The sequence below is a fragment of the Oreochromis niloticus genome, linkage group LG14 (genome assembly GCF_001858045.2).
Source record: "Oreochromis niloticus isolate F11D_XX linkage group LG14, O_niloticus_UMD_NMBU, whole genome shotgun sequence".
Classification (NCBI taxonomy): Eukaryota; Metazoa; Chordata; class Actinopteri; order Cichliformes; family Cichlidae; genus Oreochromis; species Oreochromis niloticus.
Window position 1 is genome coordinate 12037343 of NC_031979.2, and position 19284 is coordinate 12056626.

The 19284-nt window shown below is 40.2% G+C and overlaps 1 protein-coding gene across 1 annotated transcript; it reads left to right on the plus strand.

Moving 5' to 3' along the window:
* The first annotated feature begins 1983 nt into the window (after positions 1 to 1983).
* On the plus strand, positions 1984 to 18944 carry cul3b (cullin 3b). The gene is made up of 16 exons (XM_003449252.5): positions 1984 to 2266; positions 7699 to 7896; positions 10174 to 10287; positions 10450 to 10610; positions 11013 to 11127; positions 11259 to 11487; positions 11877 to 12022; positions 12547 to 12723; positions 12969 to 13139; positions 14061 to 14168; positions 14990 to 15114; positions 15453 to 15549; positions 15836 to 15970; positions 16119 to 16305; positions 17232 to 17377; positions 17668 to 18944. Exons 1-16 carry the CDS (start codon positions 2204 to 2206, stop codon positions 17797 to 17799), a joined length of 2304 nt encoding a protein of 767 aa, XP_003449300.1. The 5' UTR covers positions 1984 to 2203; the 3' UTR covers positions 17800 to 18944.
* The last annotated feature ends 340 nt before the right edge of the window (positions 18945 to 19284 follow it).

Below are 19284 nucleotides of genomic sequence, written 5' to 3' on the forward strand. Positions count from 1 at the left end.
GGTCAGAAGCTTACATAGACACCTCATGTCATGGGCATGAATGCCATGGTAAATCTCGGTCTTTTTATGATTTTGCTGAAGTGTTGAATGACTGCACAACAAATATCTTTAATAACTTTAAAAACAAAATGAAAAACTTGATGTTGAAGTTTGAATTTACTTTGGATTTTCTCAAACGTATACATACAGGCTCAAACAGATACATGTACCCCACTAATATTTGGTTTAATGTTCTTTTGCAAGTTGCGCCTCAACTTGACACTTTTGGTAGCCATCAACAAGTTTCTGGCAAAAGTCTGGCTGTATATATGACCACTCTTCAAGCAAGACAGCTCAGTCTTTATCTCATCTGTCCATATAGCTTTTCTGCAGAAGACATTTGGCTCGTCCATGTGAGCAGCTGCAAATTTCACTCGAGTTTAAAGTTGTTGATTTTGTAGCAGGGACTTCTTTCACGGTCGGCACTCTATCAGAACATGGTGATGTACAACCTGCTTTACAGTGGACAGTGATGCTGGTGTTGCAGCAGTTTCCAGTTCATGACAGGCTTAAACCTTGGTGGTTTCTGGGTTCCTGACCATCTGACGGTGTGTGTCTTCCTGCAGATCACGACAAAGTTATGACACATCTGAATAACTTGTACTGATGTGCAATTGTTTAACTGATGATCTTGGAATTCTCAGTTGTTTAGAAATGATTCAAAGAGACCTTCTTACTTTTGTAATTCTCCTTCTTAGATCGTCTCTGAGGTCCTTGGACTTTCCCATTGTTCTGACTATTTGTCAATCCAGTGAGTGCTGTGAAATAAATCCTTTATATGCTGGCAAACTGAAACTACCAGTTTTAGTCAATCGTGATCACTAATGAGAATTTAATAGGCCTCGGCGTTGGCAAGTTAAAATCAATTGTAGAATTGCAGTACCAGTTATGAAAAGATTTAAGATGGTGTATGTATATATTTAAGAAAGGATTTATAGTTTTTAAGAAAAATCCAAAATAAATCCAAACTTGTACACCCCAATTCTTGCTGTGCAATCATTCCACCCTGGAAAAATAGCAGTTCAAATAAATCATTAAAAGCCCCAAATCACATTAAAATTATACCAATGATGAGTGTGTGTAAACTTCTGACCACAACTCTGTATCGGAAGTAGAAAGCAAAATTTGATTAAAGGGGACATATTATATTTTTATTAATGGAATTGACATAAGCAGATTGCTTTAAAACAACATTTTTATGATGGGCTTTCCTTATTAAGCCCCCCAAAAAAGTTTTTAAAGGAACAACAGGTGGGTGGGGCTGTCTTCGTGAGATATATCTGCTCTCTGTGTCATTATAAAGGCCATGCACTGAAAAGCTGTCAGAAAGGTTTGGAGTAGACTGAACCCTAAGCTTTGGGAATTATGAGAATCCACCAATAGCGCATACATGACAGAATAAGGAAAGAAAATGAGACAGGTCAGTCTTAGACTTAGACGTCCAGGAAAGACCCATCCAGCTACTGTAGACTTCAGATCACAGGACAAATGCATCCGTCATATCTTACAAAGCATCACAAACCTAATAAAACGAATTAAATAAATAAATAATAATAAAATAATTTTAACAGATAATTTTTGACTTGTGGGAACAGGTAGTTAAGTAGGCCTAAAAGAGGACATGTTTATTAGTCACTTATGATAGCGCAGTGTTCGTGATATATACTTATATGTATCTTCAACAATACATACTATTTCATAAAGTGATCTATTTTATGTATACAATCTGAACCATAACAATTACAGTGGCTGAAAATTATTTATTACTTTATTACTGCGCCTGTACTTCACTCTAGTGTCATACTGGTAGAGTAAACAAACTACAATAGTACTGTATAGCAGTTAAACGCATGCTCTAAAATTGAAAATCAGCAATTTACGAGCTCAAAACAAAGCAAAGTTGAGAAAACGCTCGTACTAATTGAATCCTCGCGTGATTTGGAGTGCGTGAGCTCTGCGCAATGAGAACTGCAGGTAGTCCGCCATTGCTGTATGAAGAACTGTCGGATTTGGTGTTTGGCAGTCAACAATAAACTTGTGGTGCTGGGACCCGGAGCTACGAGGTCGGGTGAAAGCTCGTCGGCTGCTCCATAAACCAGTAGTCGGCCCAGTCCTCCCTGGACAACACTTTCATGTGAATACGGAGCCCACGGACGAGGCAACCATGTCCAATCTCAGCAAAGGCGGCACCAAGAAGGACACCAAAATGAGGATACGGGCCTTTCCTGTAAGTGCACGCCGCAGTAGGGGCTTTGCCCGTCCGACGGTCGCGGACTCAATTACCGTGGTCTGCGCTAAGGGCTAAATGCTAATAGGCTAACCAGCTTAGGTGACTTGACTATCCGTAAACAAAGTGTAGCCGTCAGATATCCAGTCTCCCACACTCTTGGTCGGTCTGATAGATGGGAACTCATTTATAATACCTGCTCGGTGATAAGTTTTATAAATCACTTTTATTTTCCCTGTCGCTTAACTGTCTTACAACTTCCCAGACATTAGCTAGCCGATATGATCAGCCAAGTAGCCGATGCTAACGTTAGCCATGGGTCTTGACACTTGTTGTTTTGACTGATTTTATTTTTGCTCATTTTCTAAAATGTGTCTATATGTGTATATATATATATAAACGCATAATGTCTTTATGACTGAGCTCTAAATGTAACGGACGTTTGTGCAGACAGAGATCTGTACTTTAGCCTCAGCGGCGTTATGGCCGCTGTACATGATGCTAATAAAAACCAAAATGAGCTAACCCAGTTCTTGGTTCTGGATTAATACGTGTGGGGATTTTGTGGACCTGTGTTGGTGTTGGCATCGATTCCTCGCTCACATGGCACTCCCTTTGTCTGCGAGACACTGAATTATCTATTTTCTGAACTGACCTAAATTTTCATAAAGCATTAGCCTGTCTGTAAAGGCTTGATGAGAGCGTAGCAACAGTATCCATGTAGCTGATGGATCTTAGTGACGAAGTTTTACTTCAGTGCCACCTTCATATATGCATATGGGCCCTCTGATCGTGGCCCAGTCTTGATAGGACAACTGTCAGAGCTGCTGTCAAACCAGCGTCGTAATGTGCATGTGTTTGGGCTTGCCTGCTGAGGAGTAGCACAGGGGTGGCGTGTGTTATGTTTTCTGCTTTTGGATAACGTGTTTTTGGCAATTAGGAATCCCGCAAAGAGTCTAGAGTAAGTTTAAAGATTTTAATTATAGACTGGATTATAGATTTCTTGTTACCATGATGCTTTACAGCTGGGCTAAACTAGGTCCTTACTTTACGGTTATTTATTCTATCTGTAGTGCCTTGTAACGTTAAAAAAAAAACTTTCCTTCTGGTTTAAAATGACATCTGAAACCTTAAAAAACTAAACTATAAGAGCTGGGGCTGGTAGCTTCAGAAGCACTGAAACCCACGCCCATGTATGCGTAAATATTTAATATTAATTGCTTGGTGTATGCAATGACAGACCCTAATATTAGTGTATAGACACTGACCTGCATGCTTTCACTTTACATTTTCCTCATAGTGCTTATGGAAGTACTTAAAGCAGCCTATGAGATTGTTTTGACAGAGCCAAATTTTCAGAGGACATGGTAGATATTATATATCTCACCTTTACCCTTTGTGATATCAGCTTTCTCACTATACAAATCATTTTGGGGGGTTAATTGGGGTTTAAGTAAGAAAGAGAGAGAGGGAAAGGTTTTAACCTAATAAAATCGTTCCAACTTCCTTACCAGCATACCAGGTTAGGATTCTGAGGAAACTGAGAGGTGTTTTAACTCACAACACAGTGTTCAAAAGAATGAAAACTGCTTAGTCTTTAGTGTTTATCATTGCTACAGGAATGTGATGGTTTCAAAATCAGCTGGAATGGGAGCAGCACTTCCTGGAGCTGTTAATGTACCTCATGTTAGTGTCTTTTTTTCTTTTCTTTTTTTTATTGAGAGGCATCCTTTTTTACTCTTGCAGTTTTCTTTCTAATCTGAGCAGTTTGCTATAACAAGCAGATTTATCCTATGATTGGATTTTTTTTTTCTATAGGCAGTGTACACAGCAGGGAAGAAATGATCTTCTTAATATTTGCAGATCTGAGCAAATGTATTAATAAGAAAGTGTTTTCTAGAGGAGTAATAAGCTCTGTTAGTGTCTTATACTCAATAATGAGGTAAAAAACAAAAAAAAGAAATCAAAGATTGAGGATTGACACTTTGCAAAATGTAATCTACATCACCACTGAGCCAAAGTATTTTATTTAACGTTTTAGTTTTTTAAATCTCAGTTTCATCTCTGTTTAATTATCTCAAATGCTGTCATTTGTAGTCACCTTATTTTCCCTCCTCTACACACACGTAGCATAACAGAGCTGGCACAAAAATATGTGAAAACAGCCACTTTCATGTTAGTAGTTAAAGCACAACCAAGTCACAAACAATTCAAATATAAACATAGCTTGTTGGCATAATAGGCGTGAATAGAGATTGGAAGCATGAGCCAGTTCCACGTGACAGCCAGTGCTAATCATCCATCAGACCAGATCCGTATGCCACTAATACAGGTATTATGTATATATATTACACATCTGTGAGTAAGAGAGGACCTGCTCGTGTTCAAGTGACTTCATTTGGTCAGGATCAACACAAGGCTCCGTGCAGACATTTGCAGGCTCTCCAGTTTGCTGTGCAGGGCACCAACAATGAAGGTGGAATCCACGGAAAATAAAATTTTGGGATGGGGGTGGGGGACTACTTATGGGGGTGGACCTACACACATCTGTGTGTGTCATTGTAATCTAAGCTTATGAAATCCTAATTGTTGCAGTTGAAGAGTGACGTCAGCCTTGTGGCAGTGACACATGTGACACATGAGTCACATGTCAGTCTTTTTCCTACTCTGTTCGTGCATTGACTCAGAGGACTCAGAGATAATGAAAGCCATTTATTTAAACATGCAGAAAATAGATCAGGAGTTATCAAATAATTAATTTGGACATCAGTATCAACAAAATGTTCTTAATATCCATATGTGATATGAACAGTTGATTCTCTGATGTTCATTTTGCCATGCTACATGAGGCCTCAGTCATGCAGGCCTAGGGGAGAATGCTGTCAATGGCAGATTGCCAAGGTTGCAAGTAATTTGCATGGGAGACACCGACTTGTCTGCAAACTCTTGGTAACTAACTAACCAGCTAGTGGTAGTGAAACTTGGAAAACCTGTGATGCAAATCAGAAATGGAGGACGTCCATTTTAACTAATAGTTATGCCTTTTAAAACACGTTGGTTTCAGCATAAGGCACATTATTTACTTTGAAGATAAACATCTTCTGTTTCTGGATTGAATTGTACTTTTTCAACTTCAGCTACTGCTTAGCAAGTAGTTGGGGCTACTGCTTCTTAGCCAACAGGCCTACAGTACACCTCAAGATGGTTAAAACATACCCTCTTAGATGAGCTGTGGCTAGACGTAGAACAGGCACTATGCAATAATATAGAGATTTCGGACCTACAGTTCATTAGCTCAAGCATCAATATCAGCTCCTCTCTGACAGCGTGGTGGGAATTTCTAAAAATGAGTCTTCACTAATTCCATGTAAACATAAACCCATCTGGAACAACCCTGACATCCTAGAAAACAATAATATGATACTTCCAAGGGTGGCACGTTGGTCAGCACTGTTGCCAAAGCAAGAAGATCCTGAGTTCAATTCCACCATTAGGCCAGGGTCTTTCTGTGTGGAGTTTCCATGTTCTCCCTGTGTTGGGTACTCCAGCTTCCTCCCACAGTACAAAGACATGCAGTTAGTGGGTTTAGGTTGGTGAATGTGAGTCCGGATGGTTCTATTTGTGACAGACTGACTGTACCCTGCCTCTCACCCTAAGGGATCGGATAGGCTCCAGACCCCCACGCGACCCTGACAAGGATAAGCGGAAGAGAATGGATGGATAATACTTCCTAGATTGAGTTGTATTAAATAGTTGGAACATATATTCAAAGGAAACTTTGTCATTTGACAGATTAGTTTTACAGTATGGGATTAACAAGAATACATTTTTAGAATACAAATTAAATCTATAGATTTCATAAGCAGCAAATTTAATCCAAAGTAAAAAATAATTTTAAGCCTAATCAGGTCGAATTACAAACAATTGCAATTCCCTAATTTTAAAACCTCCAAATATACAGTACGCTCTCCAAAATAGATATCCCACGTGTGGGACTAATAAAGGTTATCTTAACTTATCTTAACTTATCTTATCTTATCTTCCTATTGTTCATTTCATTCATTTCATTTCATTTCATTTATTTGTTCATTTCAGGCACAACAAAATACATATGTTGAACATAAAGTGCACAAAATGGGAGGTGGATCTATCAGTCAGCTTTGATCACAACGTTTGGTCTCAGATATGTTTAAAATGACTAGGAAGCCCAATCTACAATTAATACAATTGAAAATCCTTCATAAAGAGCACTATACAGATCAACGGATGTTCAGGATCGGTTTGCATCATCTAACACCTGTTCGCACTGTCAAGGCAATACACCTGACAATGACATCCATGCTTTCTGGTTCTGTCCACCTATTCAGAGGTTTTGGTTCCAGATATGTGAAGTCTTATCAAAGGTTCTGAAATGTAACATTCCAGCCCCCCCTTCAGTTTGCTTGTTGGGCGACCTAGATGATAACACTGTCTTCCCTCTCTCCTCTCTCTTAGAACATCTCAGGTGTGGGGCCCACCCCCACCCACACACACACACTGGGCCCCCTGGTTCTGTTGGGCCCTTACTGGGGGGTGGGGTGCCGTTGGGTCTCGGGTCTCTGGCCACGGAGCTCGGTCTGCTCTGGCTTAGCTGACAGAGCCTCCAGGCTTGTCACTGCAACCCCCTGGGGTCTCTGCACTGTGTCTGCTGGGTGACTGTCATTGTTATTTATGTATATGTTGGTTGTTGCTGTGGTCTCCCCCCCCCCCCCAACAGGTGTTGATTTTGCTCTCTCCCTTTCTCTCTCTGTCCTTCTTCACTTTTTCTGTTTTTTCTTTTCCATCACCCGGTCTTGTCCATTATGGTTGTGATAATCCAAAATCAAAAAACCCTAATAAAGGTCTATTAAAATATGAGTAGCAAGTGGACCATTACAACAAATGCCGCAATGCTTCACTTGTGAAATTAAATCTGTCATTTTTTGGCCTTCAGACAACAATTCTGATTGCTACACTGCCAAACAGGACAGGGGGGAAAAAAAGAAAAAAGTTGGCCAGTGTTTGCAGACAAGTTGCCATATTCCATGCAAACTATGAGCAAAGTGGCAACCTGCTGGGAAGCAAAGCATTCACAAAGGTGTTTTGGGTAAAGCACCCTATACCTCTTTGCAGTCAGTTTCTCCTAGCGACAGCTGGCAACCTCCACAAACCATTGCAACCACAGCCAATTGGGTAATATTCGTTTTTCCCTGGCAACCAGTGGTCACCAGACAGTCACCAACCACTTTCTAGGCCTGTGTGAATGGAGTCTTAGCTCCCTTACTAGCAAAATGTACTGATCTTCTAGAACATGATGTGGTATGCACATGTTCTCATGCACAGATTCTTCATGTTGACACAACTAATCACTGGTTATAGTCCGGTTGAAACCCATTACTTGTTACTGCTTGCAGATGACGATGGACGAGAAGTATGTCAACAACATATGGGACCTTTTGAAGAATGCCATCCAGGAAATTCAGAGGAAGAACAACAGTGGCCTGAGTTTTGAGGAACTTTATAGGAACGCCTACACGATGGTGCTTCATAAACATGGAGAGAAGCTGTACACCGGCCTGCGTGAAGTTGTTACCGAACACCTTATCAACAAAGTAAGGCCATCACAGATCACAGCCTAACACAGTTGCTGGAAGTCAAGTGATGACAGATTGACTAAAATATTTAGAGTTCATTTGAGCTGTCTGTCATTCCTGTGTGTAATACATACAGCAAATGTATGGTGGCCTGGTATGTATTACACAATACTGTGCTGGTATTTAAAGTAGACTGGATTTGATCTACATAAAGAAAGATAGAAGCTGTAGTTGCTCTTTGGAGACGGTTTGTTCCACAAAAGAATAACCTAACCTGGCCTATGAATAGTTTCCTTCAGTTAACACAATATTAAAATCAGATTTTAATGAGGCCTGTTGTTCGAATGTCAGGGCTGAATTTCACTCAAATGCTTGAAAGTCTGTTTGGTGCTAAACAGAAACTGTCATAGGATTCATATTATGATTTCTTTTTTTCTTTTTTCCCCTGCTTGGCTTGCATGCCATACTGAACAACAAAGGCAAAACCAGAAAATATGAGCCAGTTGCATTCATGAGCAGCCTTGTAAAGGCACATAGGCAGAAAGATGGAGAATATAAATCCACAGGCTGTTACTTAAGTCTTGTGGTAGATTTGTAAAACCCTTCACTCACGCCCCCCTTTTTTTTAGCAGATGCCTCATGCCTGTGGCTGGAAGGCAAGGAAAAGCCCAGGTTTGAGGATGGGGGGCTTCAGTGGTGTTTTATTCTGGGGTTTCAGCTGTGAGAGAAGGCACATCTGTCTGAAAGGCCTTAATAAAACAGGCGATGTCCTGTGCGTTATAGAAGAGCTTTAGGATCCTTTTGATGATGGAGTCATTTTCTCAAATCGGACATATAATTGGTTTGTTTTACCACTGAAAATAAAATGTTAGTGAAGTGGATTATCCTAAGTAGCTTGTTTTTAAAAACAAAAGTGGCAGAAAGAAGGGCTATCTGAGATTTATTCCTTCTTAAAACTCCTAATAAGTTAGAGTAAGCATAATTGTTCCTAAGCTGTCACTTGTATTTTTGTAGCATGTATAATTAGTGGCAAATTGTGCCTGTCCATGAGATCTGTCGCAAATGCCTCTTTGCAGCTTACAGTGAGCAGACACACAATGAGCAATATTTCAGCACGATGTTGTTGAATAACAGCCAGATGGTTTTACAGCTTAATTAAATGCACATTCTCAGCTTGGCAAGCTTAGTAAATGAGCAGTCAGGAAATGTCAACAAGTAATGGATCAAAGAGGAGTTCTCTGACAGCTGAGTGTGTTTTTATTGTCTTATAATGGTAAAGGCATCGCTTTGAAAGAAACAGTTGTAATGGTATGAACGCAGCATCGTCTCAACCCAGCTTAAGTTTGGAAGACAGTCGAGAGGTTCAGTCAGTAGTGCCTTTGTTTTGTTTTTTTGCAGGGAGGGGGGGTTATATATTGTTTTGGGCCTAATAGTTAATGTTATTATGAATTATTGAGAGAAGGATTTGGAGATGTGTATTTTTTCAGCAGTGATTCATCGTTGTCTAGACAAGGGATGAAAATAAGCTTTAAGTCCAAGCAAGCATGTCTATTCGGTCTCAGATGTTTATTTTCTACAATCACTTCTGGCTTTTAAGGTCATTTTTGTTATTTATCTATTTATTTATTTATTTCAAATGTTACCCTGTTAAGACCTGAAGTTTAGCTGATACCATATGCAGTCTCTGGCTCTTTAATATAGGCCAGAAATTGATAACTTAGGGCATACTTTAATTACAGCTGGTGTTTAAGAAAGTTAAATAAAGGATTTATACACACACACACACACACACACACACACACACACACACACACACACTTTGATTTGTAATATATGTAATATTTGATATGATGGAAAAGCAGCATTAGAAAGGGGCAAAACAGATGAATATAATATGGGGTACATTGTTTTTGTTGTTGTTGTTTTAAGCAAGCCATGACTTTGCATAGTGCATGTTTAGATTTATGGTTTTGCTTCTGGCATTTGATCTGGATGTGCAAAAGAAAAAGTCGGTGCATTCATAAAGCTTGGTCGCCTGTAACATTAGGAGCAGAGGCCGTAATATATTACCTCTGCCCCGAAGGAGAAGAAAGGAGAGGTCAGTGTGCCCTTAAGAATCTTACTCCACTGAGACATTTAGTTTACTGTGCTGAGTCACACTGCAGTGTGACTGTTATCAAGCTGTTGTGTGCCTGACTAGTAAAGAAGGCCTGCATTAAAATGCTGCACGAGCAACAAAACACAAATACAGGTGTCTGCTTGAGTTCTAAGGCTGTGTTTCTGTCTCGCCCAAAGGTACGGGAAGATGTTCTCAATTCGTTAAACAATAACTTCCTCCAAACCCTAAATCAGGCCTGGAATGACCACCAGACAGCTATGGTGATGATTAGAGATATCCTGATGTATATGGTGAGTATACAGTCATGCAGTAAGACTGATAAGCGTTAGATATAAACATTTTACACATAACAGCTGTATTTTATATGCTTAAATATACATTTAAGCTCAGCTGCTGTTAATTCCAGTTCATTCTAATGTTGTTTGGGACATTTTTGTGTGTCTGTGTCACAGGATCGGGTGTACGTACAGCAGAATAGCGTGGAGAACGTCTACAACCTGGGCCTTATCATATTTAGGGATCAAGTGGTTCGCTATGGTTGCATCAGAGACCACCTCCGACAAACCCTGCTAGACATGATTGCCCGGGAGAGGAAGGGAGAGGTGGTGGACAGGTAGCCAAAAGTCACAAATAGCATTATCTAATAAATTATCTTTAGTTTTTAAATCAAATGAAGTTTGCATTCTTGATCTTTAAATGGAAAAGTCATCATTTCTCACCAGGGGTGGACATGGAGGATGCCTTTGGTATTAGAAATAAAAGATCTGTCAAATACATCTGCTGCATTTGCACCCAGTGGGCAAAAGCCTCAGAGCCTCTGGCATTTTAAAAACATTGACTATTCTGAATTTCATGCACTGTGGACTGTAAATGTTTTTCAATGGATGAATAGTAAAAAGTTAGTTGGCAGTTATGCTGAGTGTGAAATGAGCTTCCACAAAAGTTGTTTTTTTTTTTTAATGTTTTATTTTGTTTTGCATTACTTACCATTTGGTTTGCTTCTCCTCTTCTCTAGGGGAGCCATTAGAAATGCCTGCCAAATGTTAATGATTCTCGGCCTTGAAGGGAGATCTGTGTATGAAGAAGACTTTGAAGCACCGTTTTTAGAAATGTCTGCAGAATTTTTCCAGGTTTGGGAGAGAAATTCATTTTCCTTGTTTATGTGTTTATTTATTTATTTTAATTTGGATCTATATTTCTTTGTGGCTTCCCTTAAAGGAACTAAAACCTCTCGTATAAACTGTTTCTTGTTTTCACTCAGATGGAAAGCCAAAAGTTCCTCGCAGAAAACAGTGCCAGTGTGTACATAAAGAAAGTTGAAGCCAGGATTAATGAGGAGATCGAGCGGGTAATGCACTGCCTGGATAAATCCACAGAGGAGCCCATCGTCAAGGTGGTGGAACGTGAGCTCATCTCCAAACACATGAAGACCATCGTAGAAATGGAAAACTCAGGCCTGGTCCACATGCTTAAGAATGGCAAAACAGATGGTAAGCCCTCAGTCACAGCCTGCTGCTCCACTTCACCTCTTTAGCATTCATATTTTTGGTGATTTATTGTTTAAATTGACATCCACACGAGTTACAGCGAAATAGAAAATCCCCAACACTCTTTAATAAACCTTGAAGCTGTCACTTCCAGGAAATACTTTACTGGCTCAGTAATACAGTCATATCGTGTTCCCATTGGTTCATGCCACAAATAGTAATATGTGAGGAATTCAATGATGATTTGATTTCAGTGAAACTGGAACTGTAGTGCCTGGAGAGTATATTTCTCCATCTTTTCTGCAGATCTCAGATGCTCAGTCCCTTTTCAGTGGGCAGAAGTGGATTTTTGATGTGTGCTCATGTGTGTATTCATGCTTACCTCTCTACAGATTTGGCATGCATGTACAAGCTGTTCAGCAGGGTTCCCAATGGGCTGAAGACCATGTGTGAGTGTATGAGTTCATACCTGCGGGAGCAGGGCAAGGCCCTGGTGTCAGAGGAAGGAGAAGGGAAAAACCCTGTGGACTATATTCAGGTATGGCACTGGGTTATCAGTCGACATAATGTTGCTGAAGATGGACTGTTCTGATGGTACTGAGAATGTGCTACCTTGTAAGAGATCACAGATGGATTTCCTTTGGTTCAGTACACTTCAGCATGCCATTGCGTGATGAGCCTTGACCATAATGCACTTTAATTACTTCCCAGCAGAGAATAACTGCTCTTGCTCCCATGTTTGTTACCACAAACCATGATGGTCTTTACCCTCATCCACACTGAGTCTTTGCACTGTACTTAACATGTGAGGTCCTTCTGGCAACTAGAAAGACATCAGTGCTTTTGAAAATCTTATAGCTTTTAAGTCCTTTTGAAGTTCTTGGTTAAAATAATGACTCACTTCTTACTCTCTAGTAGGAAACAGCAGCCTCTTCTTTTACCACATCAGCTCTTACTTGCAGATTCACCTTTTCTGATGAGACCACCTTTCCTTTGCTGTAGCTACTGTTTGTTAAGCTCTTTCTAATGCACGTTGCTGCTGCATTCCCTGTCTTCCTGCAGGGTTTGCTGGACCTGAAGTCCCGTTTTGACCGCTTCCTCCAGGAGTCTTTCAACAACGACCGCCTCTTTAAACAAACTATTGCTGGAGATTTTGAGTACTTCCTTAACCTGAACTCCCGCTCGCCTGAATACCTCTCACTCTTCATCGATGACAAACTGAAGAAAGGCGTTAAAGGGGTGAGCCCACTAATCATGCATTCATGCTCTTATTTTTAGAACATATGACAGATTTTACTGACCTGCTTCTTTAAAATTTATAACCTCACTTCAAAAAATGCCAAAAAGGAAAAAACCACACAATGTTTTCATGTAAAAAGTTGTGTTTCTGCTTTCTTTTGTGTTTTCAAAAGTGCTGGGCAAAATAAATCATAAAGTCTGTTTTTGATTAATGGGTATAATCTGACCCTGTTATTTTTATCCAGCTGACAGAGCAAGAAGTGGAGTCTATACTGGACAAGGCCATGGTGCTCTTCCGCTTCATGCAGGAGAAGGACGTGTTTGAGAGGTACTACAAGCAGCACCTGGCTCGCAGGCTGCTCACTAACAAGAGCGTCTCCGACGACTCGGAAAAGAACATGATCTCAAAACTTAAGGTGAGCAGGCATGTGGCATGATATAACTCTCGCTTTGGAGTAAGCTGAATATAAAATGAAAGATCCCCGGGTGCTTGGAGACTAGCCACGGTGGTCAGATGTTTTATGCACACTTCTTCACATTTTTTTTTCTCAGTGTTTTTGCATTTCAGTGGATGTTTAGGTAAAAGGAAACATACAGTTTTCAGACTGTATCCACTTGCCTGTGTTTGATCATTATAACAATGTTTCTTTACTTTAAATAGACAGTTGCCTTCAAAATCAAATATTCTTAGCTTTTCTGTGCTCTGTAGTGCTTTTTATCCATTTTTTTCAGTAAGACTTGTTCGGTTTTGGAGAAAGCAGACATTTCTACAGCTTATTTCTCCTGAATATAATAGAACCAGATGTCCTTCGCTTTCTTTTGCTCAAAGCGGCCATAAAAAAAACAAAAAAAAAAAACATTTGAAAAACTCAGCAGAAATGACTCTTTGCAGAAATCATGACCCAGTTACTCAAAGATATCCACAAACCTTGATGTGAGCAGTTTTATGTTGGAATTTTTTTTTTTTCTACCAAACTGCACCCGCCACTTTATCCCTGCAGATGGAAGCGTCTCTCCAATTATGACAAGAGGCTAGCTGTGCGGGAAAGATTCCCATGAGTCTCTCACAACAAGGTTTATGGATTTTATTGAGTCATGATTTCTAGAAAGAAGCAACGCTGGTGTGTTTTTTCAAATACATGCTTTGGTTTTTTGGGAGTTCACTGAGCATGACGAGGCTAGGAGTAATCAGATATCTCTATAGCTGATATCTCTAAATCTGGTTCTGCAGCCCAGGAAAATGTTCTTACATTTGATTTCAGGTTCAGCTGTCCCCTTTTCTTTTAAATAGCTTTCCAATTATAAGTCTAATTCTTCTTCATGTCTTTATTGCACAGACCGAGTGCGGCTGTCAGTTCACCTCTAAACTGGAGGGCATGTTCCGAGATATGAGCATCTCCAACACCACCATGGATGAGTTTAGACAACATTTACAGACGACTGGGGTGAGGAAAATCTGCATTTTGTCACAATAAAGAGCCTAATTAGTAAATGTAATCAGGACATTGTTGCTTGATTGACTGAGCTTTGTTGCACTGCTCAGTTACATATTAACAATTAGGCGCCTAATTATCCATATCCTGGAAAATCATAGTGCAAGCTTCTGGCTTGTGCTGGTTTGTGCTGTGCTTTCAGATTGCTGGGGTGACTATAGCTCCATTTGGTGAACAGTGTAACCTGTCTGAGTTCATATTTATACACATTGCTTTTAAATTCATGGTCCAAGTAGTGTTGTGTGATATTTGTCATGTCTGGATCTTGTGTGTGCACCTCAGGGTGCTTCATATTGTAAGGTAAAGACCCTACAATAATTTTCCCCCCATGAGGAAGCAATGGCGACAGTGGGAAGTAAAAACTTCCTTTTAACAGGTAGAAACCTCCAGGAGAACCAGGAAGGTGCTGTGACCAGTTGGGGTTGAGGGGTGGGAGACAGGGCAAAAGACATACTGTGGAATAGAGCCAGAGATTAATAATAACTAATGATTAATTGCAGAGTGGTGTATAAACACAGAGAGAGTGATGAAGAAACACTGACGTGCATCATGGGAAATCCCCGGCAGCTTAGGCCTATTACAATTTAACTAAGGGAGGATTCAGTGTCACCTGATCCAACCTCATCTATAAGCTTTATCAAAAACAAAAGCTTTAAGTCAGGTCACGTCTTTCTCCCAAATGTAAATGCTACCAGTACTACCACATAGTATCACTATCACATCATTGTAGGTGATCGTATGTCTTGTTTGTTTTTTTTCCTTCCTAACTCAAGGTGTCACTTGGAGGGGTCGATCTCACTGTTAGAGTCCTGACCACGGGATACTGGCCAACGCAATCAGCAACACCCAAGTGCAATATTCCACCTTCACCTCGACATGCATTTGAAGTCTTCAGAAGGTTTGTTAGTTGTTCACTTCACTCACAGATTTAGAAGTTTATTGATTACATGTGAGTGCTTTCATAACAGCACTTAGCTTTTCAGTCTGGTGATTTTCTAAAAGGTTTCTCCGTGTGATCCACAAGGAACAATAAATCCATTATATGTGTTGTTACCAGTAGAAGTAGTACATGGAGATTACTTTTTTCTTTTAGTCCCATTCATGAAAATATTACCGTGTATGTTTTGCTAGACACAACATTTCAAACTAAAAATCTACTGTGTACTGCTGCAGAAAGCAAAGTTGCATTGATCATTTGTTGAAGGTTAATCTTGTATGGCTCCCCTCTGCATGCAGGTTTTACCTTGGGAAGCACAGTGGGAGACAGCTCACCCTGCAGCACCATATGGGCTCTGCAGATCTAAATGCCACCTTCTACGGGCCAATTAAAAAGGTACGCTCCAATTGGAAAGGGGAGTCTCAGTACATTTCAGCAACCTTTATTTCATTTTACAATAACAAGTGGACCTGGCTTTACTTTCATTACTTATTGTTAATTTTCTGTTTTATAAATTAGTTTAGTGTTTTAAATATAAGCAAAATGACAGACTAACAAATGCAGCTAAATGTAACAATTTTAAATAAAAGAAAGTAAAAATGAAATTGCTGTTTTGTGGACATCTTGTCAAAATGGATTCTGACTAATGTTTTTATGTTGCCTTATCCCAACATTTGAACAGGAGGATGGGTCAGAGGTCGGAGTAGGTGGTGCCCAGGTGACAGGCTCCAATACTAGAAAGCACATACTCCAAGTGTCCACCTTCCAGATGACCATTCTGATGCTTTTCAACAACAGAGAGAAGTCCACCTTTGAGGTACACAACTTCATTCCTTAGTACCCTACACAGTAGGATATTTTGGTCCCCATATGTCTTCATTTGTAGCGGACAAGCAGGAAAAGGTCAGTTCAGTCTGTGGCCTCTGTACAATGTTGACACAAAGCCTGACCTCTTCACTATGTAGGAAATCCAGCAGGAGACGGACATCCCAGAGAGGGAGCTGGTGCGAGCACTGCAGTCTCTGGCCTGTGGGAAGCCAACACAGAGAGTTCTCACCAAGGAGCCAAAGTCCAAGGAGATCGAAAATGGCCATGTGTTTACAGTTAACGACCAGTTTACCTCCAAACTGCACCGTGTCAAAATCCAGACAGGTATGGGAAAAAAAAAAAATCATAAAGTTAAGCACTTTTCTTGAGGCTCACAGCTTTAGTTTGATTTTTCCTAGGTGTTATTCTGTGAATGTAAACTGGGTGAATGTAGATTTTTACTGTGTCAGGCTTAAAAAAATGAACTTTTATTTTCTTAAAGCTTAGTAATAGGCGTTATTCAGTGAGCGACCGCTCTCTGAATATTTTCTGAAAATCCCTTGTTGATGTCAGAGGGGAATGTGCAGACTGCTTCAAGCTGATAGGAAGGCAACAGTAACTCCAATAACCACTCGTTACATGTATCCTGAAAAGCATCCGTGAACGCACACACGTCAACCTTAAAGCAGATGTGCTGCAGCAGCAGAAGACCACACCATATTCACTCCTCTCAACTAAGAACAGGAAACTGACGCTACAGCTCAAAAGAAGACCGAAAGACAAAAGCACCACAAGTCTTTAACACCACAGTCTGTCTCAGTACTGTTGATGATTTTGTCTATTACCTCTTTACGCTTTGAAAGCCTGCTAGAAGTAATCCTTGAAGCTCTCTTCTGAACTTGAGCAATGTCTGTCATATTTCAGGCCTGTTTTCTGAATAAAATGGGTGTACAGCAGAAGGTAGTGCAGGTGGTCTCTGTCTATGCAGCTACCCTTGGAGAAACTATACTGATGGTCATCAAACCACATCTTTATTGATTATAGGCTAAGGTGTCAGAACTCCTCATTAAGGGTACAGGGGAGGTGGTCACATGTCGCCTTTATGAGGGAAAGAGTTACGGTGCTCACAAGGCAAAAGGGGGTTCCAACCCAGTAGTAGCAAGGCATACCTAATAAAGTGGCTATTGAATGTACATAAGAAAATGACACGTTTCATCATGATCTCTTACATTTATTGTCCGTCTGCCGTGTGTTTTTTGTGCACTACCCAGTTGCTGCTAAACAGGGGGAGTCAGATCCAGAGAGGAAGGAGACGCGTCAGAAAGTGGACGACGACAGGAAGCATGAGATCGAAGCTGCCATCGTTCGCATCATGAAGTCTAGAAAGAAGATGCAGCACAATGTCCTGGTAGCAGAGGTCAGTCAGCTGAAGCTGTAGCTAAAGCCCACTTGTAAAGAGCACAAAAATAAAACTATAGTTGTAATAATGTTCTGTGGTGGACAGCACCAGTCAGTGAGTCCCCTAGTGGCATATTATATGATGCACAAGAGGTTAGAGCCTCTAGTGTGCTCTAGTGGTTTACTTCTTTCACATAAAAAGCTGATATAAAAGAGTCTTGCATCACAAAGTTAATAAAGTGGTAAATAAAAAGGCCACGAAAGAAGAAGCCGTGAATTAAACAGGCGTGTTTTCATGTGTCTCCACAGGTCACACAGCAGTTGCGGGCACGATTCCTTCCTAGTCCTGTAGTCATCAAGAAACGCATTGAAGGACTCATTGAGAGGGAATATTTGGCAAGAACACCAGAGGACCGCAAAGTGTACACTTATGTAGCATAAAACAAATGAATTCAATGAAAGCTAGCGTCGAGTTGAAAGAAGCTGAGGGCCTTTTTTTTTTTCGTTCTTTTTCTTTTTTTTTCTTTTTTTTTGGTGGACTGCTATGTGTTTGAACAAACTTGGAAATGCTTTCATTGTTGATTCTGGGAAACACTGGGAAGGTTAACATTTCTTCCATAAAAATGTGTTTAAAAAAAGAAAAACGTAAAAAAAAAAAACAAAGAAAAAAATCATGCAAAGGATGGTGAAGTTTTCTAGCATTATTAGATTTCTTCAGCTGAGAGAACTGAAATGAGGGAGTCTAGTTTTGTATAAAATCATGTTTCTTGTGGCCTTTCGAGAGAACTTAGTGGGCCTGTTTGCGGGTCAACGACGCGCTGCCACCAAATGAGCGCATCGGAGGCCACACGGAGAACGAGAAAACATTTGAACTCACTCCCCTGTTTTAAATGTTGATGTCAATGTGTTCTGTTTGTGTTTTGTGGCACAATAATGGCTGTACAGGTTGACAGATAGGCCTTTTTCCTCTCAAGAGGATTTTTAGATTTAAAGAAGAGGACGGAGTGTTAACTGGTACAGACCTGGTTTACAACAGCAGTGAAATACATTTTGAGTACTTGAGAAAACATGAAGAGTGCTTAATTTATGTTGCAAATAGGTCTGGGTTTTTTTTTTTTAGGGGGGTGGGGGGGTTGTTTTAATGTCTGCTATCAAACATGTCCACCTCACAGCTGAACTATTTAATGCCATTCTCATTTGGCCAGGTCTGTACTAGTGGTTAGAGAGATCAAGGGCTGTTGCTTCACAGCATGCTTTTATCTAATGGATCAATCAGGGGAATATAAGACACATGAAACTCCATAAAAGGTGTTTGGACTCTCATGACACATTTTTCACGTAAGGCCTGCTGTATGATAGGCCACCCCCCCAAAAAAAGATTCCTCTCTCTGAATGGAAGGTTCCTGTTGGTGTAGGTGTGCAAAGAGGATATTATTTTTCGTTCTCGACTGCATTTTGATCAGCTGGAACCAGTTTAGCACCATGTTCTAATGTGTACAAATTGTAAAATAAATATTGTACTCACTGCGAAGGTGGATTGTACAGGGCCTTGTTTTCATCATATTAAATGTAGAATTTAAAAGAAATGAAGGGATGCTTTTTTTTTTTTCCCCCTGCATCTTTGCATGACCAACCAAGGCCTTGGCAAGCCTCAGAAATGCATCTGTAACCATAATCAAGGCTTAATTTCAATGGTAAGCCACAGTCAGATTCTGTGTGTTCACAACAAGAATTTGGCAGGCTTCAGGAGGACGTTGTTTATTACAGTATTTTCTGATTCACGTGTTTCTGTTTTTCTTTACTTTTTGGTAAGAAAATACTCAGCTGAAGCTGCCATATGCTCACTGACCACTTTGCTATGCTACACCCTGCTTGCCAGCTTGGATCATTTTCTGTCAAAACACTTTTTCTTTCAAAACTACCTTG

Excerpts from the sequence above, each read along its gene's own strand:
- cul3b (XM_003449252.5), top strand. The coding sequence starts at position 2,204 with ATGTCCAATCTCAGCAAAGGCGGCACCAAGAAGGACACCAAAATGAGG. Across the intron at positions 12,023-12,546 it reads ACCCTGTGGACTATATTCAG|GGTTTGCTGGACCTGAAGTC; the intron begins GTATGGCACTGG and ends GTCTTCCTGCAG. Across the intron at positions 13,140-14,060 it reads ACATGATCTCAAAACTTAAG|ACCGAGTGCGGCTGTCAGTT; the intron begins GTGAGCAGGCAT and ends TTTATTGCACAG.